Genomic DNA, 23600 nt, shown 5'->3' with positions numbered 1-23600 from the left:
TGGAGATATTGCTGACAATAATTTTATACTGCTATTTGTTAATAATATTCATAATAGCAGCACTGCGGAATCTGTTGGCGCTTTATAAATAAAGAATAATAATAATAATTACAATACGTAACATGTTGGTGGGAATTGCTGCTGATAAATATACCAACATTACCAGGAGGACACTCCTGAGACGTATCAACATGTATGTATATATATATATATAGACAGCAGGCAGGCCAGCACTTACGGTTAACATTTCATCCACCCAGGGTGCTTCCATGGTATTGATAGTAGTAAAGAATGGGGATGCACTCGCCAGGATTTCCAAAGTTACCTTTAATGACATTAAAAGTATCTTTGGAAATCCTGGTGAGTGCATCCCCATTCTTTTCTACTATATATATATATATATTAAAGGGCATTGGAGCTCTTTGCAGTTAAGTAGATGAAAACATGTAAATCATATTTATGCAATATTAAAGGGACACTGAACCCAAATTTTTTCTTTGTGATTCAGATAGAGCATGCAATTATAAGAAACTTTCTAATTTACTCCTATTAGCAATTTTTTCTTTGTTTTCTTGCTATCTTTATTTGAAAAATAAGGCATCTAAGTTTTTTGTTTGTTTCAGTACTCTGGACATCACTTTTTTATTGGTGGATGAATTATCCACCAATCAGCAAGGACAACCCCAGGTTGTTCACCAAAAATGGGCCGGCATTTAAACTTACATTCTTGCAGTTCAAATAAAGATACCAAGAGAATGAAGAATATTTGATAATAGGAGTAAATTAGAAAGCTGCTTAAAATGTCAATGCTCTATCTGAATCACAAAAGAAAAAATTTGGGTACAGTGTCCCTTTAATAAATAAAGTGTTTAACTCACATTCCAATGTTCTTCACATTGAGGTATATGTTCTAAGTATTTTTAGATATTCATATATATATATATATATATATATATATATATATATATATATATATATATATATATATATATACATAATCATCTATATTAGTATAGATATATATTTTACCAAAAAAAACCATTTATATATATATATATTATATATATAAATATATATATATAAATATATATATATATATATATATACATATATATATATATATATATATATATATATATATATATATATATATATATATATATATATATATATATATATATATATATATAGGACACAAACTTCAGCTCAACCCTCCTGCCGTCAACAGCCTGGGTGCAAGGATGCAATAACATACAGGAACAGAGGATGCACTCTCAGGTCTTTTTCATCTAGTATACAATACTTTATTGTGTAACATTTTCTGGGATCTGGTCCCCTTCGTCAGCATACAATAGTGACAAATCAAACATCTTTATAGTGTGAGTATTAGAGCAAATCAAGCCAACCTGATTATCCCCAGTAGCGCCAAAATTTTCTGTGTGTGAAACGCATATTGCGTTCCACTGTTAGAGCCGAAAACCCGGAAGTTCAATTGCGTCACTTCCGGTCCTGAGCCGGGATGTTAAAAATAGAAAATATGTGCACTAAACAATCTTAACTCAAGTGTCAACTATGAATATTGCAAGTGTATCACAACATCATCACATGTGTATCACCAAATAGATATGTGGAAAACATATGCTGATTGAACCACATGCCACCAATTGCAAATGGTTGCCATAGAAACCAAAACGCTTCTGAAAGCATAGGGGCCACAGCAAAAGAAATTTTTAAGTAAAAGCTTCATTACTTGTATGCAAAACTAAAGTGCACAACATGTGTATCAATGTGTACAAAGTGTGACATAAAATGGTGACTTTAAACAGATTATACCCTGTGTAGAATACAAACTATAAGGGTTGTAACCCAGAGACCAGTTTCTTTTGCAGTTATAAACTGGTCAACTATAGCACAGAGTGCCGGATCTTTTATACTGTCCTATAACGGACCTACTAATACCTCAATGTGTCATCAGACTTATTCTAAAACTAGTTGTTAACCTAACAACCAAATAGAATTATTTTAGAAAACACGGAAAGGCTATATCGTTACAGTATTGTACTGTGAATTATCAGTGTAGTAGCAGGAGATCTTATCCAAATGCCAGTGACCCATCGTCTTAAATGGGATAACTTGAATTACAAAACTGGATTTGTATTTAGATCTGCTGTCAGAATCAGTGTAAATCAGAAATCGGTTTCCAATCCCGTGTGCTGTGAGCACAATGTGAACAGACACCCACAAACAGGGGATATCTATACCCAGTGAAAGCACAGAGTCTCAGCTCCCCAGGGACGCACTCCCAGTATGTGTCACACTAATCAGACTTATAGAAGGACCCTTAAAGTCTGGGATCGTATTCAAGCCACTAGGGTATATGGTTCCCCAGCCGATAGAGCCATTGTGCCTCACACTTGAGTAGTAGCTTGTTACGGTCACCACCTCTCTCCAGAACTGGAATGTGATCAATTAGAATATATCGGATGGAGGAGATGGAGTGGCCATTCCTGGCACAATGCCTCGCCACCGGTTGGTCCGAATCACCGCGTTGTAAGGCAGTTCTAATTGAATGTTGGTGATTGGCCTTTATTATAACTTACTTAAATTGAAAAAAAGAGAGGTTTATCTAGCGTTGCATGGCAGCTATTTATATGATTATTATAGGACAGGCCATATCCCTAGGGGGTTTAGAGTTCATAATGTTCCAGCTATTGGTAGAGAAAATCCAGAGTTTAGGAAAAAATGGTGCTTTATCCTTTATAAGTGTTCTTTAGATTTAATACTTTTAGTGATAGAGGAGGTAACTAATATACTATCAAAGGTCAGAATTGAAATACAGACTTTTGAGACAACTTATAGTAATACGCTTACCAGTGACCCACAGGAGAATTGGTTGTCTAAAATTAAACAACAAATAGATGAATATCAAAATGAACTTATAACTTTTAAAAACAGAAAGCTAGAGACAGTAAACACTGATTACACACAGGGGAAAGTGTACAAATGGCTCACTGCTACACAAGCTAGCCAACCTAGGAGGAGGCAGAGAACCAGGAGAGTGAGATTTGACACAGTGGACACCAGTGGTGGGGATTCCACAGACACTGAGAGACATCAGTCCAGTTCATCGTACACCTCACCAGGTACACATAGACACCAGGATCAATTTACCTTACAACATGACTCTAGATTACATTCAACTCTGAGTCATTTTTTAGGGGTTACTACACGGTCACGAGGGGGGAGGCACAACAGACCCCATATTAGGAGGGCAGGGTATCAGACACAGACCCCCCAGACGAGCACGCCAGAGAACATAGTCATTAATTTGAGTGCATATATTCTCACAGATAGTGAACATAAGGTACTCAACAGAGGGCTTTCTTTTGTACCTAGCACACCTACATCTGAGTTTGATCAGAAACTTGATATCTATAAACTCAATAGGACTCTAAAGATTAAAGATTTCTTTCAAAAATGGAATCTACTAACCTTAAGTCACCTATTGAACTCAAATGTAAGTTACAGAGTTCATTTGAACCCACAAATTGTAGCCCAAGTACCAAAACTTTCATACGACTAGTGACTCAAGACCTAGACCAGGAGAGAACTCATACCCTTGGAAACATAATTTATCCAAGGAGGAACGGGGTGCCATTCGGACTCTCCAGGATGACTCCTCTGTAGTCATTAGGCCTGCAGATAAGGGCGGGCCATTGTCCTCAATAATTCGGACTACAGGGCAGACATCCTGGAACAGTTAGCTGACACACTAACTTACACACAACTCTCTACTGATCCCACAGGGATATATAAACGCCAGTTGGATAGCCTTATTAAACTTGGCTTTGAACAAGGGCACATATCTGAACACATACATGATTTTTGTACAACTAAGTACCCTAGAATTCCAATTTTGTATTCGATCCCCAAGATCCACAAAAGGTTGGACCATCCTCCTGGTCACCCTATAGTGTCTGCGGTGCAGACACTATCACAGCCAATAGCACAATACGTGGATGTCTTACTACAACCAGTGGTGAGGGATATTCGATCATACATCATGGATACCAATGATTTCATTAGGAAGTTGCAGACTGTTGACATTCAACATGACATATTGGTTACCCTGGATGTCAACAGTCTGTACACTATTATTCCACACCACAGTGGATTAAGGGCCATCAAGGAACACCTTATGGGCAACCCCCTGTATGAGGGTCCCCCGGTGGAGTATATCCTGGTCCTCATTGAATTCTGCTTATTTAAAAATTACTTTCGGTTTGAGGGTGATTTTTATTTGCAGATAGCTGGTACAGCAATGGGTTCCTCCATGGCCCCCTCATGCGCCAATATTTTCATGTCACAATTTGAAAATATGTATCAGATACATTTTTTAGGTGTGGCGTGGGGGCCTGGAGGAACTCCATAAGTGGTTTGATCACTACAATAACACTGACAGTTCAGTCAGGTTTAAGATGACATTGGATGAACAGACCATTAATTTTTTGGATCTTACCATCTATAAAGAGGCAGGGCATTTGGGTACTACCAACCGCAATTCTATTCTTAGGGCGGACAGCATTATTGAAAGGCATTGTAAAATCACAGTTCATTAGAACAATGCGCAACAATTCGGATGTAAAAACAGGGGTTTCCCAGCTGACTGGAGTGGGTGACACATTTCTTGCACGAGGGTACAAACCATGTGTGGTTAAAGAAACCATAGATGCAGTATCTGCACTGACACAACTGGAACTAATCCAATCTAAACCTAAGAGGGGTTCATTGCACAAATTGATTATGTCCACTACTTTCACACTTGGCACTAGAAAAATGGGACAAATCCTCCGTGAACACTGGCCAATTATAACGTCTGACCCGAAACTACCATTTGCTACCAATCTACAACCAATGGTAGGATACAAGAGGGGTACCAGCCTCAAAGACCTACTGATCAAAACAGATCCAAAACAAAGTTATTCCACAGGGACAAGGAGCAACATCAGAGGCTCCTACCGCTGCCTAGGTTGTACAACATGCAACGGCCTAATTAATACCAAAACGTTCCACCGCCCACACACCAACCGTATCTTTGTCATCAGACACTCCATTTCGTGTACTACTACACACCTAGTATATCTATTGTTCTGCCCGTGTTCTAATTTCTACGTAGGCAAGACCTCAGGAACATTACGGGAATGTATGGCCAATCACCGACATGCAATTAGAACTGCCTTACAATGCAGTGATTCGGACCAACCGGTGGCGAGGCATTGTGCTAGGAAAGGCCACTCCATCTCCTCCATCCGATATATTCTAATTGATCACATTCCAGTTCTTGAGAGAGGTGGTGAACGTAGCAAGCTACTACTCAAGTGTGAGGCACAAGGGATCTATCAGCTGGGAACCATATACCCTGGTGGCTTGAATATGATCCCAGACTTTAAGGGTCTTCTATAAGTCTGATTAGTGTGACACATACTGGGAATGCGTCCCTGGGGAGCTGAGACTCTGTGCTTGCACTGGGTATAGATATCCCCTGTTTGTGGATGTCTGTTCACATTGTGCTCACAAGCACACGGGATTGGAAACATCTGGTATCCTTTTTCCCTGTGTGGAAGTTGGGCCTCCTGGTGGTTGTCACTCTTCTTTTCACACTCTCAGAAGGTATTCTTGTATTTCTTGTATTCTATGCCACCAAAAGGCAAACCACAGGACATTCATGTTTTGGGACATTGTGGGAGTGGATGTGTACCTATACTCACACCTATGACCCTTTGTGGGCTGCTGATGTTATTATGATTATGGGAACGTATTTAGAGCTACAAATGTTAGCATCCAAGAATGTAAAGTTTGAAAAATCCTTGTTGGAGAAACTTGTATCTGAATATGGATGTATAATAGTTGTGCTTAATTTACGTGCAAGCTTTCTCATATAAGAGTATTACACTGATTTCTGACAGCAGATCTAAATACAAATCCAGTTTTGTAATTCAAGTCATCCCATTTAACCGTTTTGTTTTTCTGAAGACGATGGGTCACTGGCATTTGGATAAGATCTCCTGCTACTACACTGATAATTCACAGTAAAATACTGTAACGATATAGCCTTTCTGTGTTTTCTAAAATAATTATATTTGGTTGTTAGGTTAACAACTAGTTTTAGAATAAAGTCTGATGACACATTGAGGTATTAGTAAGTCCGTTATAGGACATGTATACAAAATCCGGCACTCTGTGCTATAGTTGACCAGTTTATAACTGCAAAAGAAACTGGTCTGTGGGTTACAACCCTTATAGTTTGTATTCTACACAGGGTATAATCTGTTTAAAGTCACCTTTTTATGTCACACTTTTGTTACACATTGATACACATGTTGTGCACTTTAGTTTTGCATACAAGTAATGAAGCTTTTATCGTGTGAGATAGTGGGTGATGGTAGTGCGCTTAGTGTAGGGTATTAAACACCTTTACTTAAATAGCAGATCCTTCAAGCTACTATAGTGAAAATTTAACAAGTGTGAGAGGGAAAGTAAGGGCGCTAGAAAAGCTAAAAATACCACTTAAAGCTGAGAGATAAATGTATAATAACCATGGACTTCTAATAGATTAATGATGTATTTAATGTACCATAAAGGATGACAAGGAAACAAAATTACAAAATTAAAAGGGACGTCTCCCAAGAAATTGCATAATAAAAATACAGTATAAAATTATTTTGAATAAAGACTGGATTCCAGTTAAACGGTGGATACTATATACAAATAAAAGTTCATTCCTTAGGACCTTGCCATTTGCGAGATACAGTGTCTATATCTAAAGTCAGATGTCAGATATACAGATAATCTTGATTGCTGTTCTATGTAATATTCCCACAATAGAAAATCTTTACTTCATCTGTATTTTGGTAGGCTAAAAAGTTAAAACGTCTTTATCTTTATCTTAAAATGCTTAACGGCAACTTTACCAAAGGCCGGTCTCTGTCAGGCAACTCCGTGTGTGCTCCACGAGAATCCGGCGTCTGACGTCACGGTTTCCACCTCGAGGGCTCGCCTCTGATCAGCCAATTGGAACCTCCGTGGGTCCCTGTCTGTCAGTCTTTTGTTATCCGGTCCGGTTCTTAGTAGTTTGCTTATAGTTGGAGGTTGCTCTTAGTGCTGTGCACGCAACCTCTTTTTTAAGGGTATCCGCCATTATTTGTACTGCATTATTTTTATCCCCTGGCTGATACCCTTAAAAAAGAGGTTGCGTGCACAGCACTAAGAGTAACCTCCAACTATAAGCAAACTACTAAGAACCGGACCGGACCGGATAACAAAAGACTGACAGACAGGGACCCACGGAGGTTCCAATTGGCTGATCAGAGGCGAGCCCTCGAGGTGGAAACCGTGACGTCAGACGCCGGATTCACTAAGAGCAACCTCCACACTGTTATACAGGCTGTACTCTCACTACTTTACATTGTAGCAAAGTGTCATTTCTTCAGTGTTGTCACATGAAAAGATATAATAAAATATTTACAAACATGTGAGGGGTGTACTCACTTTTGTGAGATACTGTACATACATATACGTATATATATATACATATGTATTCATTCACACACATACACCCTCTCACAATTCCGCCCATTTTCATATGCCATATCCATTTAAGTCTGCCACAATACTTTTTTTTTTTCATTAATAAACCTTTGTTTCCAATTTATTTTTCTTTTATGATTCAGATAGAACATACAATTTTAAACAACTTTCCACCTTACGTTTATTATGACTTTTGCTTCATTCTATAGGTATCCTTTGTGTAAGAAGCAGGGATGTACTATTGGCAGCTAGCTGTTCATATTGGGTGAGCCAATGACAAGAGACACATAATGATATAATTACCAACTAGCTCCCAGTAGTGTATTGCTAGTTCTGAGACTATCTATGTATGCTTTCCAAGAAATGATACCAAGAAAACAAAGCGTAGATAACAGAAATGAAAATCTGTTTAGAATTTCATTCTCTATCAGAATCACAGAAGATTAATTTTGTCTTTACTGTACCTTTAACTATAACTAAAAGGGACATTGTACTGTAACATTTTCACTCCTTTGAGTTCTGTGTGTTCCCAATGATCCATTTTACCTGATGAAGTGTATTAAAATATTTACATTTACTTTTATTATGTCATCAGAAATATCTGCTGTTGCTTGATGAACTACCAGTTATACTGAATATATAAATACTAGTCCTAAAGCCCGTTTACACAGGCCATTTTTTGCAGTACATCGGTCCCACCCCTTGCTCCCTCCCCCTCTCTTTTGCTCTCTCTCTCCCTCTCTCTTTTGCTCTCTCTCCTCCCTCTCTTTTGCACTCTCTCTCGCTCCACCTCTCTTTTGCTCTCTCTACCCCCTCTCTTGTGGTCTCTTTCTCCTCTCTTTTGCTTTCTCTCCCCCCTCTCTTTTCCGCTCTCTCTCTACCCCCCCTATATTTTGCTCTCTCTCCCCTCTCTCTTTTGCTCTCTCTCTCTCCCCCTCTCTCTTTTGCGCTCTCTCCCCCTCTCTTTTGCACTCTCTCTACCCCCTCTCTTTTGCACTCTCTCCCCCTCTCTTTTGCGCTCTCTCTCCCCTCTTTTTTGCGCTCTTTCTCCCCCCCTCTTTTGCGCTCTCTCTCCCCCCTTGCTCTATCTCTCTCCCCCTCTGTTTTGCTCTCTCTCCCCCTTCTCTTTTGTGCTCTCTCTCCCTCTCTTTTGCTCTTTCCCCTCTCTTTTGCTCCCTCTCTCCCCCTCTCTGTTGCTTTCTCTCCTGCCTCTCTTTTGCGCTCTCTCTCTCCCCCTCTCTTTTGCTCTCTCTCCCCTCTCTCTTTTGCTCTCTCTTCCCCCTCTCTTTTGTCTCTCTCTCTCCCCCCTCTCTTTTGCGCTCTCCCCCTCTCTTTTGCTCTCCTCCCCCCCCCCCCTCTTTCTCTCTCTCCCCCTTTCTTTTGTTCTCTCCCCCCCCTCTCTCTCACCCCTCTCTTCTTTTGCTCTCTCTTTTCCCCTCTAATTTTCTCTCTCCCCCTCTCTTTTGCTCTCTCTCCCCCCTCTCTTTTTCTCTCTTCCCTCTCTTTTTGCTCTTCCCCCTCTCTTTTGCTCTCTCTTCCCCTCTCTTTAGCTATTTCCCATCTCTTTTTTCTCTCACCCCCTTTCTATCTCTCTCCCCTCTCTCTGGTGCCGATTGTGCCCGGCCCCGTCCCAGTCACGCCTGGCTATGCCCCCACAACGCCCAGCCACGACCGACCACGCCCATTTTCGCTGCACCGTGCTGCAAACAGACGATCAGGTAAGGCCAGGTGTGTTTGTCCTTGTGCTGTCTCTACTGTGTATGACAGCTTCAGACAAACACACTTGGCCTTTTATATTATAGGATGTTTGTATGCTCTGTAGAAAAGCTTTATAAACAGCAGATTACAGCATAAGTTAACTTCCTAAGGGGGGTAGTAAAGAGAGAGAGATTTTTGTATCTGAAATAACTAGTTTTACTCATTGAATTGCCTTAATGAGCATTTAAACACCTATTAGACTACACAGCCAGGTCTGCTTTTTCTGCAGGGTCACCCATCCATAAGGGCATATCTTTGAGAACAAAAGTTAATGGTTTTAATGAGCAGAAACAGCTATTTCAAATACAAAAATAAACATAGAGCAACACTTTCCCATACATTTAAAAAAAAACTGCAGTAAGTATAACAAGTCATTTGTAACACAATAACAGGGGGAAAAAAAATCAATTTTAAAGTGGTAGTTTGGATTGCGCTTGAATCACCATTTGAAATAAAAGCACAATAAATGTGCTACTAACACTACCTGTGCTATTTATTTAAAAAAAAGCATCGGCCACTTTAAAAAGACACTAAACACTAAGGGCTAGATTACAAGTGACAAGGTATTTAGCACTCCTGTTCAAGCTGAAACTTCACTAGAAGTAAGCTTTTTGTGCATGTCAGGTAGTGTGCTTATTACAAGTTGAAAGTAAAAAGTTGGCGTGCTAACTTTCATACTTCGGGTAACGCATTCGCCCCATAGACTTCAATGCAGAGTGTATAATAAAAAAACAATTATAGCTCTCTCGCTAACCCGCCAGGAGTTGATTACTATAATAATATTTCACATTCCAATGTTCTTCACATACAGGGATATGTTACTTTTATTGTAAATACAGATTTCTATATATAAATGTATATTCCTATACCTGTATATTCCTTTAGATATATTTGTATAGATATCTATTTTACATTAACATTATCACATATATATATATATTTCATAATAAAAATTACATTTTTTTCTATGTGAAGAACATTGGAATGTAAAATATGTGTAAAATAACATATGTTTGGCAATTTAGGTCTAACGCTGTCGGGTTATATTAGAATATGATACCTTACCTGTATTTGTTCTTGTTCCAAAAGTAAATGAGCATTTTTGTGTATCAAATGGAAATTTATACAGGTCTAGGATACAGACAAGCACTATTTGCAGGGTTTTCATCTCCGCAATGGTCCCATCATGGTACAGATGTAGATAGTTCACATCTATTGAATTGTCCTCTGTCCTATAAGAAGTCACACAGAATTAACTTGAGATTTATTACCAAGGAAATATTAAAGCCATTAGTCATTACTTTGCTTACGCAGTATTTATATATTAGTATTCTTTGCATTTAAACAGCTATACATGCCAGTATGTTTCTTCATTTAGCGGACCACTCACTTTTAGATTATACATTGAAAATAAATGCAAAGAAATAGTATAAAGGCACCATCTAAATGCAAAAAGTTAGTGCAAATATTTTATAACCTTCAATGATAAAAATAGTATTATTCATTTCTATATGTTTAAAGGGACAGTCTAGTCCAAAATAAACTTTCATGATTCAGATAGGGCATGTAATTTTAAACAATTTTTCAATTTTCTTTTATCACCAATTTTGCTTTGTTCTCTTGGTATTCTTAGTTGAAAGCTTAACCTAGGAGGTTCATATGCTAATTTCTTAGACCTTGAATGCCACCTCTTTTCAGAATGCATTTTAACAGTTTTTCACCACTAGAGGGTGTTAGTTCATGTTTTTCATATAGATAACACTGTGCTCATGCACTTGAAGTTATCTGGGAGCAGGCACTGATGTTGGTTATGCAAAACTGGGGAATGGGTAATAAAGGGATCATCTATCTTTTAAAACAATAAAAATTCTGGTGTAGACTGTCCCTTTAACATTATAGTCCCACATTAAGTATAAATTATCTTTTCTAAAACACTTAATTTAGGATAATATAGTATGGTTTATACATTAATTAGAAGATACATCTGTTACTTTATTCAGGAATTGACTAGGAATTGGATGTTAGATATTAGATAAACCTTAACATTATTATTATTTTTTTTAAATCAGAACTGGGTGACAGCAAATTTTACACACATATACATACTATTAACCTGTGCAAAACTCACTAAACACAACAATTAATCTCTTATGTATAATCTTTAGCATTGTATAAAATACATAGCTCTGACCCGCCTAAACATAATGTAGCTTCTGATGTCAATTATAATGTGATTATAAGGACACTCATCGCTATAGGGACATGAAACTGCATTTTTAATGGGAGAATCAGCTTATTGTGGGAATCCAAATGACAAAGTATTCTGAAGAAACTTTGATACTAGTCGCATCATTAATAAGAATACTTAAAGTGATAATAAAGATATCCAGAATCTATTAAAAATATAAAGAGACCTTAATTCATCTGTATTGCTAGCACGGCTATTGGATAAGATGAGGAAACGTTACCTCATGAAAAAAAATGGTTGCCAGCCGCTGAGGGGGAACAATGAAAGAAATACAATTAGGTTATAGCGCATATTCCCTTAAAAATTATGACTTTAGGTGCCTTTAATTAATGTAATAGATTATGGATAGCTTTACAAGATCAGAACAATTTACTATCCCTTTAAATGAGCAATGATGAGAGCAGGAGTGTCAGAAAATGGAAAATAGGGCGACAGGTGACAAAGTGATCTAGGATTTGTGCAGAAGATCCTGGGGGATAGTTCAAAAATGCTTTATACAGAGAGAGGGAAGGTAATAAAATTAATTGCATAACAAGAAAAGTCCCCTTAGAACCCTGAAATCCATTTGTTTACATAGCTCTGAAACGTGGACACTCTTCAGTAAGGAAGTACTGGTTTGTATATGACATCATCGTACATTACATAATGACATAGAGTCACCTGACATAGCAATGCACATAAATAGACCTCTGGGTTGTGGCTCAGTCCAGAGTACATGCAGGTGTTTGTAGGGTAGCATTATGCTTATCCCAGCAATTTGTGTAGCCCTCAAAAGTGTTTGTCTTTATCACCTCTAATGGAAATTTATTCTATGGGGCTGATTTATTAATGTCCGCCAGATATCGCTGAATGCCGACAGCATACGCTGTCAGCATTTAGCATTGCACAAGCAGTTCTAGTGAACTGCTTGTGCAATGCCGCCCCCTGCAGATTCGCGGCTAATCAGCCGCTAGCAGGGAGTGTCAATTAACCTGATCATATAGGATCTGGCAGATTGATATCCGCAGGCTCAGAGGCAGCGGACCAGTTAAGGAGCAGCAGTCTTAAGACCGCTGCTTCATAACTGCTGATCATGGAAACAGGGGGATCAGGGGCCATTCGGCCCTTGATAATTCGACCCCCATGAATCAACTACCCTTTCTGTGAATAAGGGCTTCCGCAAATGACTGCTCAACCTGCTAGCCTTTAACATGAGATCATGACCCTTGTACTGGTTTTGCTTTTGTTGGTGAAAAATACTTTCAGCTTAATTTTTATTAAAAGGCCATTATAGTGAAAACAATTGCATGCACTAATTTGCTAGAGTATGTAATTTTATCACTAGCAATGCTGCAAGACTATGGGTTAACTCACTTACATGGGTTAAATGCATAGCTAAAGTACTACCATGGAGTCGCAGAGCACTGCGATACGTTTTAATTTTGCGTATATTACAAGTTGAGCGAAACTGCAACAATTCTTACCGTCATCTCAGAGCTGTGGTTAACTGCTTTGCGAAACTAAAAAGTTGCACAAAATACTTAAAAAATACATTACAAAGTACATTGCTAAAAAGAGTAAGTAAATATTGTCACTGTGATCAAGTTGCTATAGGAAATTAAGGTTTAATAACCTCGGTGCTGCCCCTTTAAATATAACTAAATAATTTCAGGATAGGGAAAAGGAAGGGGGATAAGAAGGGATTAATGAGCACTAATTCCTAATACATTAATGTAAATATGCTGTATTGAATCAGCTATATGATAGTTGATGATGATAATAGTTTAACAACAAACTTTATTCATTATAGTTTAAAAATGGAGGTGAGAACCTCGTCACCAATAACTACCACCACCTATACAAAACTCAAAAAAATGAACTAAAACCAGAACTGCTGTGGTCTACCCCCCTGTGTTCCTGGCTGATAGCTGGAATCGTTGGCTTCAGATGCCAGAGGTAGCTGAACACAACGTTCTGGAATAAAATAAAGAGAACTGAATCTCAATATTATTGCACAAACGCGTTTCGGCCGTTACACCTCGGCCTTTCTCAATGGGGTTCAAGTGATTTTTGACAAGCCGAAAGCCGGAGACTCGCCTCTTTTTAAACTCATTATTGCCGATATTTGACCACTAGAAAGTCATTTTCTATATACGCCTCCATACTAGCCAATCATTGCCATTATTCTCTACTGTGTCATTCAACCTAAGTACTGAGTGATTGGATTGCATAGCAGTCCTCTGCAGCCAATCAAACTCAGCTATGTGACACACACCTTTACGCTGACCCATTGTGATTGGCCGCAGCCCTCTTCACACTGCTTCTCAGGGAATGCGTGTATTTGTTATGACATTTATAGGCCAATGAGTTAAAGAGGATTATTACAAGTATGACACAATAAAAAAAGTTTTTAGATGTGCACATTATGAGATTTTACCATTCACTGTTTTACATTGTATTATGGATATTTGCCTGAGTATATTTAGATTCAAATATGGATAATTTAATACCAACGAGACAATGCAATGTATACTATTCCACAGTAAAAGTTAAGGTGAAAAAATATTTATAATGCTATTGCACATTATTGTTGGGGGATCTGATAAACTGTATATACATTGTTTCTGTTAACCCTCTATTTTATGTGCTGCATTAAATTTGACAAATAGACCCTTAAACTAGTCACCCACTCTCGGTGCACATCTAAGTATGGATTTCTTGCAGATATTATGTGTTCCAATGCAGATATATACACAGATGTTTACTGCCTTATGAATCAGGTATAAATTGATAATGTATACATTAATTTCCACATAGGAATACAATTATTTTTTTTAAAAAAATGATATGCCCTTAGAATAATTTATATACCTCTTATGTGCTATTTATATTAGCTGTGTATTCACTCCTACATCAGGTTTAGATAGAATAGCTATTAAATAGGCTATACACCATTTGTACCCGGATATCTCATAAGAAACCCAAAAGTTATTGTTTTCATTCATGCCATGGGGCATGACAGTGTTCAATCTAAAAAGCCATCTGACTTCTTTTTTTAATAACGCCTGTTCAATGTCTCCCCCTCTAATACCAGGTCTCAAGGTTTTCAGTCCCCAACATTTGAAGGCATTCGTGTTGCCATCATGGTATTGTAAAAAATGTCTGGCAACACTGGAAATAGTTCAAAAGGCAGCATTTGATCTCAGAAAAAAGCTTCTCCAGAGGGGTTATTCTAAAAAATCTCTATCAAGAGCATATAACAAGGCTCTGAATAGAAATAGACAGGAGCTATTAATGCCCAAATGTGTCCAAAATACTAACCCCCTCAGATTCATATCCACGCTTACAAACCAGAGTGATCGAATTTCCAACATAGTGCATAAATACTGGCATGTCGGGGGGGGGCGGAGCTAGCTAGCAGACAGAGCAGACGTGCGTGGTTACAGCTCCTCTGCTAAAAATGATTAAAAATCAAATTACACCCATTATATTGCTCAAAAAACTCCCTTATCTTCGGGAATAATGGGATTACTGCCTCTAAAGAAATCAGAGATTAAAAACCTGGACAGAAGCTGATACTGGAAGTCTTTATGACCCGGGATTGCTACAGAAAGTAATTGCCTCTGCCTTCTGAGACCAATCTGGCTACCAGCAATAGAAAAACAGAGGATCAACCACCTGAGAGGCCTCAGTTCCCCGTGTGACGCTAACAGCCTACCGGGGCAAGAGACCTCATCCCTGGACTGATCGGCAGTGATTTCTGGGACATGCGACTGAGTGCCTAGTGGTTTGGATCGGGAGGACTGCAGACTGTGGAGTCTAGCGTGACCGTGACCCGCTATTTTGGTTAGCAAGTGCGTAGTGTCGCATCTACACCATGAACAGAGCCTTACACTGGCAGCCCTCGTCTATCCGCTCTTTAATTGGCATAGAGTCGCCGAAATCCGCTGTGAGGCGACTGTTCACGATGGAAAAGGGGACTAACTTAACGACAGAAGGGCTTGGTGTAAACTCTAGCCTCGGTAAGACATCCTGTTCAGTACACCAGAAGGCTCATTAACAGCGATTTTGGGAGCACAGGAAATCCATGGGAGATGGAAAATCTTATTTTTAAATAGGTTTCTCTAGGATAACCGTACGGCACGTCTTGCCCTTGTCCTTTTATAGAGACTAGAACAGTAGTCGGGCTAAGGTGCCTTACCACTCAGACCGATGTGGGCTGCTGCCACTATAGAAACGCTATTACTATCTCTGGCACTCTGTTATTCAATGAACGTTCCTCATATTTTTTAAATAACTTAATATTGTTCCTTAGTTATGGGATTTGTAGCCTGCTTTACATGTCTTGGGGTGAGACTGTGCTTAATTTTAATGCTGTACAGACCATTCGTAACCTCAATGCGAACTAGTTCTGATTGTTTAAGCTACCTACTACTGGTTTACCCTAAATTACTCCTGCTCTTTTCAATAGACTCCATTTTGCGGCACATGGGTAATCTACACCCTCATTGACTCCCTAGACAATCCAAATTTTCACTGCTTGTAGCTGAGGGTTAGATGTATTAATATATGACCACACCACTAGATGTGTCCTTTACCCTTACAAAATATTTCTCAGCCATACACGAATAAGATTATTGTTAGCTACTTGCAATTGAGTACAAAGCCATATATACTTAACAGCTAACATATGTGCAGATACCTACTTCCGTATTGTTCTCGTATGCTCCCTACACTATTAGCCTGACCTATGTTTTTGTTGTGTTTTTGTCAAAACTTCAGTAACTGCAGCTTACATTCTTTGATTACCTATATATGCTATATGTTTGGCGCCATAAAGCACAAAAGTACTGTTTGAGCTAAGTATGATGTGTACATTCATGTAACCTCCATTATAAGTTTGCTCCCAGTATGTCACTGTACATAGCTTTAAGGCATCCATCTGCTGAAGGGTTAAAGTGTAGCACAATTATATTTTGTTATTTGTATACTCTAATGCAGCGTGGGTTCCTAGGTGTGCTGGGTACTGTATGTGCTTTGTACTACGTGTTATAGTTGCTGTTTGAGCTGGGGACTGTGTTTGGTACTGCGTATGCTGGGCATTGTTTTTGCTTGGTGTTGTGTGTGCTGTGTGTGCTGGGTGCTGTGTGTGCTGGGTGCTGTGTGTGCTGGGTGCTGTTGTCTAATGTGTGTCTTGTTTCTACATAATAGCATTGACAGATCCTCATATGTACAAAACTTTCAATAGCAAAATGGCTGCTCTGTCTGGTGTCATTATAGTACATGATAACTTGTCCTCAGATTTCACCCTAAAGATATAGAGACTTTCTTTTACCTATTTTACTAAATATGATTTCCCTATGTTGCCTCATACTCAGTATCTGCACCCTCTATCACTACATCCTATGTTCTCTAGGTGCAGTGTGTGCTAGGTACAGTGTGTGCTAGGTACAGTGTGTGCTAGGTACAGTGTGTGCTAGGTACAGTGGGTGCTAGGTATAGTGTGTGCTAGGTTCAATGTGTGCTAGACACAGCGTGTGCTAGGTTCAATGTGTGCTAGGTACTGCATGTGCCAGGCAAGGGGGGTGCCGGGTACGGCGTGTGCTAGGTACGGCGTGAACTAGGTACTGTGTGTGCCAGGTACCGTGTGTGCTAGGTGCCGTGTGTGCCAGGTGCCGTGTGTGCTAGGTGCCGTGTCTGCTAGGTGCCGTGTGTGCTAGGTACCATGTGTTCTAGGTACCATGTGTGCTAGGTACCATGTGTGCTAGGTACAATGTGTGCTAGGTACAATGTGTGCTAGGTACCATGTGTGCTAGGTACAATGTGTGCTAGGTACAGTGTGTGCTAGGTACAGTGTGTGCTAGGTTCAATGTGTGCTAGGTACTGCATGTGCCAGGCAAGGAGGGTGCCGGGTACGGCGTGTGCTAGGTACGGCGTGAGCTAGGTACCATGTGTGCTAGGTACAATGTGTGCTAGGTACAGTGTGTGCTAAGTGTTGTGTGTGCTAGGTGCCGTGTGTGTTAGGTACAATGTGTGCTAGGTACCATGTGTGCTAGGTACCATGTGTGCTAGGTACAATGTGTGCTAGGTACAATGTGTGCTAGGTACAGTGTGTGCTGGGCTCAGTGTGTGCTGGGCTCAGTGTGTGCTAGGTACAGTGTGTGCTAGGTTCAATGTGTGCTAGGTACTGCATGTGCCAGGCAAGGAGGGTGCCGGGTACGGCGTGTGCTAGGTACGGCGTGAGCTAGGTACCATGTGTGCTAGGTACAATGTGTGCTAGGTACAATGTGTGCTAGGTACCATGTGTGCTAGGTACAGTGTGTGCTAGGCACAGTGTGTGCTAGGCACAGTGTGTGCTAGGTACAGTGTGTGCTAGGTTCAATGTGTGCTAGGTACTGCATGTGCCAGGCAAGGAGGGTGCCGGGTACGGCGTGTGCTAGGTACGGCGTGAGCTAGGTACCATGTGTGCTAGGTACAATGTGTGCTAGGTACAATGTGTGCTAGGTACCATGTGTGCTAGGTACAATGTGTGCTAGGTACAGTGTGTGCTAGGTACAGTGTGTGCTAGGTTCAATGTGTGCTAGGTACTGCATGTGCCAGGCAAGGAGGGTGCCGGGTACGGCGTGTGCTAGGTACGGCGTGAGCTAGGTACCGTGTGTGCTAGGTACCATGTGTGCTAGGTACAATGTGTGCTAGGTACAATGTGTGCTAGGTACAGTGTGTGCTGGGCTCAGTGTGTGCTGGGCTCAGTGTGTGCTAGGCACAGTGTGTGCTAGGCACAGTGTGTGCTAGGTACAGTGTGTGCTAGGTTCAATGTGTACTAGGTACTGCATGTGCCAGGCAAGGGGGGCGCCGGGTATGGTGTGAGCTAGGTACGGCGTGAGCTAGGTACCGTGTGTGCTAGGTACCGTGTGTGCTAGGTACAGTGTGTGCTAGGTACAGTGTGTGCTAGGTGCCGTGTGTGCTAGGTGCCGTGTGTGCTAGGTGCCGTGTGTACTATGTGCCGTGTGTGCTAGGTGCCGTGTGTGCTAGGTGCCGTGTGTGCTAGGTACCATGTGTGCTAGGTACAGTGTGTGCTAGGTACAGTGTGTGCTAGGTACAGTGTGTACTAGGTACAGTGTGTGCTAGGTACAGTGTGTGCTAGGTACAGTGTGTGCTAGGTACAGCGTGTGCTAGGTACTGCATGTGCCAGGCAAGGGGGGTGCTGGGTACGGCGTGTGCTAGGTACGGAGTGTGCTAGGTACAGTGTGTGCTAGGTATAGTGTGTGCTAGGTACAGTGTGTGCTAGGTACAATGTGTGCTAGGTACGGCATGGGCTAGGTACAGTTTGAGCAAAGTACAGTGGGTGCTGGGTACAGTGTGTGCTGGGTGCAGAGCGCGTTAGATACAATGAGTGCTGGCTACGATGAGTGCTTGGTTCATTGTGTGCTGGGTACTGCGCGTGTTAGGCAAGGTGGGTGCCGGGTGCTGCGTGTGCTGAACATAGTGTGAGCTAGGTACAGTAGGTTCCAGGTACTATGCGTGTTGGGTACAATGTGTGCTAAGTATGAAGTGCGCCAGGCACAGGGTACGCTGGGCAAAATTTGGGTTAAGTACAGTGTGTGCTAGGTATATTGTGTGCTGGGAACTGTGTACGCTGTGTATGGATTATGCTAAATGCTAAATACAATGAGTGAAGTACAGCGAATGTGTGCTGGGTACGGCATGTGCTAGGTGTGATGAGGGCCAGATGTTGTGGATGTTAGGCACAATAAGTGCTGGGTAAAGTATGTACTAGACACAATGTGCATATTACTTGTCTCTGGAATCAAATCTAATCTATAAGTATCACTCCTCCCCCCCTTATTTTTAGAGCCCACACTAGGGTTCCACCTTGGTGAATTATTTTCACCACATATCCCTGCAATTTACTTATGATATATCAACATTTGAACAGCTATTGCAATCGGACCTGTGTGTCTGATCCTTTTGTTTGTGCATGTTTGAACAGGGGTCCTGTGTGTCCCCAAGTGTTACCTTTCCCTGCAATTTATCCACGATATATCAATGTTTGAACAGCTATTGCAACCGGACCTGCGTGTCCGATCCTTTTATTTGTGTATTTTAGATCAGGGGTCCTGCGAGTCCCCAAATGTTACCTCTCATTCTAAAACCGAATAAAAATTCATTTAAAAAAAAAAAAATACTGGCATGTCCTACAATTACAGTCAATCATTCCTGACAAACCACTCTTTACCTACAGAAGAGCTAACAACCTTAGCAATTGTTTAACTACCAGTCACATCAACAGGAATGCAAGGAAACCACCTCTATACAGAGGGTCAATCGCATGTGGCAACTGCAAAGTATGCCAACATATGGTTAAGAAAAAAACTATTGTTGACAGGTAGCAGAATAAATGGACAATTTATAGTCACGTGTAATTTACTGTGTATCATGCATTGCAATTTATTTTATGTAGGTATGACTACCAGATGTATGGGGAGGAGAATGACTGAACATCTAAGCAACATTAGGACAGCATGTAAAGATGTAGAAAAGGGCAAGAAAATAACCAGTGTTGCCAGACATTTTTAAATGTTGGGGACTGGAAACCTTGAGACCTGGTATTAGAGGGGGAGACATTGAACAGGCGTTATTAAAAAAAGAAGTCACATGGCTTTTTAGATTGAACACTGTCATGCCCCATGGCATGAATGAAAACAATAACTTTTGTGTTTTCTTATGAGATATCCGGGTACAAATGGTGTATAGCCTATTCAATAGCTATTCTATCTAAACCTGTTGTAGGAGTGAATACACAGCTAATATAAATAGTACATGAGAGGTATATAAATTATTCTAAGGGTATAGAATTTTTAAAAATAATAATATGGAAATTAATGTAGATATGATCAATTTATACCTAAATCATAAGGCAGTAAACATCTGCATTGGAACACATAATATCTGCAAGAAACCCATACTTAGATGTGGACCCAGAGTGGGTGACTAGTTTAAGGGTCTATTTGTCAAATTTAATGCAGCACATAAAATAGAGGTATAATCTAATTGTAGGGGGCGCCCTTGTTGTTATAACGATACAATGTACTATTGTTATAAATCTCAAATGATACACTAAAGATATGAATCTATCCACTCAATTGTCACAGCGGGCTATATACAATGTGCCCAATTCACATACAAGCTATTTTGTTGATTAATAAAGCCACAATTAGCATGAAACAACAGCAATATATGGCACAATTGTAAAATAAATATGTATAGAAAAAGAGACAGTAGTATATAACCAAAGATACTTAAATCTGTAGTATATATAAATATGTAAAAGTCTCTTATGATGTTGATATGATCGATAGAGGCAGCAATCTGTGATGGACCTGGCCAAGATCCAGGAACAGCAGTCTAAAAAAACAAGAAGAAACAGATGCGCCACATGGCTCAATATTGTCTGATCCAAAGATATTATAATAGTGTGTATGGTTACACTCACATGTGTTGTAGCACTCCAAATAGTGCAATAGAGGCAGTCTGGGATCTATAGCAGTCACCCAGAAGACCGACCTCTTAAGATAGATATGTAATCTGTGATGGAAAGATACAAAAGACACAAAGGTGCCTATATGGCCTATTACAGTTTAGCCAAGGTAAATGCAAACAGTTGGTATAATATGCACTCACATTTATTGTAGCATCACCAGTGATGCTAGTATAGCAGGATGGGATCAATTCAGTCACCCAACAGACTTATTCAAGGGCAAGCAGGAAACTCCAAACCTCCAGATGATCCATGAGGCCAAAAAAGTTGATCCAAAGTAATTCAGAGATAGGCAGCAAGTGTTTAAAAGTAATAGACTTACTTTATTTAAAACAAGGTTAAAAACAAGCGACGCATTTCTCAGCCAGTGGCTGTTTCATCAGGCTTAATACAAATAGTTATAAAAACACTTGCTATATATACCTAACAAATTAATTGAGATAATTAACAACACTTGTTGTGGTAGTGGCCTATGGTAATGACTGTGAGGTCTGTTATAGCCAATCCAACTCATTTATTAGATTGTTACATGCATGTATCCACATTGTGAACATAGTATCATACTATCATGGCTCATAAAATAAATGAGTGATTAATACATTATACATTAACAGTATAACCCCTATACAAACATATCAAAAATCTGATTGTCATGTAATTGTAACAACATACTACAATAATACTCCTAAGTAGATTGTTGTATTCACTAATAAGTCTAATCGTAGAATGAGTTTCTTACTTACAATCAGGAAGCAGTTCAATTGCCTTAATAAGTGCGGGTGTATAGTATACTCTTTTAGGCAGAGGGGACACATTTAACTTACTCTGTGAGTACGAGACTTAGGTTGAATGACACATTAGTGGAGAATAATGGCAATGATTGGCTAGTATGGAGGTGTATATAGAAAATTACTTTCTTTTGGCCAAATATCGGCAATAATGAGTTTAAAATGAGGCGAGTCTCCGGCATTCAGCTTGTCAAAAATCACTTGAACCCCATTGAGAAACGCTGAGGTGTAATATTGAGCTTCAGTTCTCTTTATTTTATCCCAGAACATTGTGTTCAGCTACCTCTGGCACCTGAAGCCGATGATTCCAGCTATCGGCCAGGAACACAGGGGGGTTAGCCCACAGCGGTTCTGGTTTTAGTTCCGTTTTTTGAGTTTTGTATAGGTGGTGGTAGTTATTGGTGACGAGGTTCTCACCTCCATTTTTAAACTATAATGAATAAAGTTTGTTTTTAAACTATAATATACATATATAGCTGATTCAATAAAGCGTATTAACATTAATGTATTAGGAATCCATTCTTATCCCCATTCCTTTTCCCTATCCATAAATTATAAAGTACAGTTACACTCATAACACCATCTAATAAAAATTATGTTTAAAAAATATTGCACAAAAAAGGGCTCAAAGATACTTTAACATAGAAATACATACAGATACATTGCTAAAGATGTATTTGTATTCCAATGTTCTGCACATAGAAGAATATGTTCTAAGTATTTGTAAATAGATATTCCCATGTATATCTGTATATATCTATACCTATATCTTATTATTTATATATATATATAGGTATAAATATATATTTTTTTAAAAAAAACATCAGATATATGTAGAAATATTTAATTATGAATAAATAGAACATATTTCATAATGTTAAGAACACTGGAATATGAAATATTCATATTTTCATGTTGGGTTAGTGCAATTGCGAAAATGCGATTGTGTTTGCGCGATAGTCGGGTGTAAGATTTTTTTTTCCACTTTTTTTCCCCATTGACTTCTATAGGGGAATACGTAAACGGGCAGGGAAAATTCAATGTTCAGATTTTTGCGCTAGTCGGGATACCACTTGCGCAAAAAAAAAAATGTTTTTAACTTGTAATACGAGCGCAACCCAACTAGTACAAAAAGCTTAACTTTAGTGGAGTTTTTGCGATTGCGAAAATGCAATATACCACACCACTTGTAATCTAGCCCATAATCATGCAGCATCACTAGTGATAAAATTACAGATTTTAGCAAATTCAAGCATGTCACTTTTTCACTATAATCACCCCCTTAAGTCTCTCAATATATTTAAAGATTTTCATCCTATTACATATCTCCCATCTTTTGTGAGTTTATATTAATTTTTCTACAACTAATGAAGTTAGAGTGGTTTTTAAATACCAGATTAGCGCTAAAACCATTTCCATTGTTAGTAGCATTTTATTTATCTCAGTTTCAAATCTACTTTAAAGGACATTGTAATGCTCTAATTTATTAAAGCATGCCATTTTTTGCATTATGGACCAATAATAACTATGGCCTAGTTGTAAACCAGTCTAGTAACATAAAACATAAACATTTCCATAGACCTTATCACCAGTTTACAATAGAAATGGATACTAGGCCTCTGCATTTAAGTCCTTGCCAGGTACATTGCAGTTGATCAGGTGACCCAGCAGCATGACAAGCCAATAACTGGCCCTTTGTGGA

The 23600-nt window shown here is 39.4% G+C and overlaps 1 protein-coding gene across 1 annotated transcript in view; it reads right to left on the bottom strand.

Annotated features, from left to right (window-relative positions):
- Positions 1 to 23600, bottom strand: part of LOC128664133 (5-hydroxytryptamine receptor 3A-like) — a 172202-nt gene that overhangs the window by 90506 nt on the left and 58096 nt on the right. Inside the window, exons 5-6 of the mRNA XM_053718839.1 lie at positions 10411 to 10577; positions 2872 to 2897 (exon numbers count right to left, since the gene is read on the bottom strand). Coding sequence (XP_053574814.1) covers positions 2872 to 2897; positions 10411 to 10577 — 193 coding nt within the window. The remainder of the gene's footprint in view (positions 1 to 2871; positions 2898 to 10410; positions 10578 to 23600) is intronic.

Source organism: Bombina bombina, chromosome 1 (assembly GCF_027579735.1).
Source record: "Bombina bombina isolate aBomBom1 chromosome 1, aBomBom1.pri, whole genome shotgun sequence".
NCBI classification, from domain to species: Eukaryota; Metazoa; Chordata; class Amphibia; order Anura; family Bombinatoridae; genus Bombina; species Bombina bombina.
This window is presented reverse-complemented; position numbering and strand designations above follow the sequence as displayed.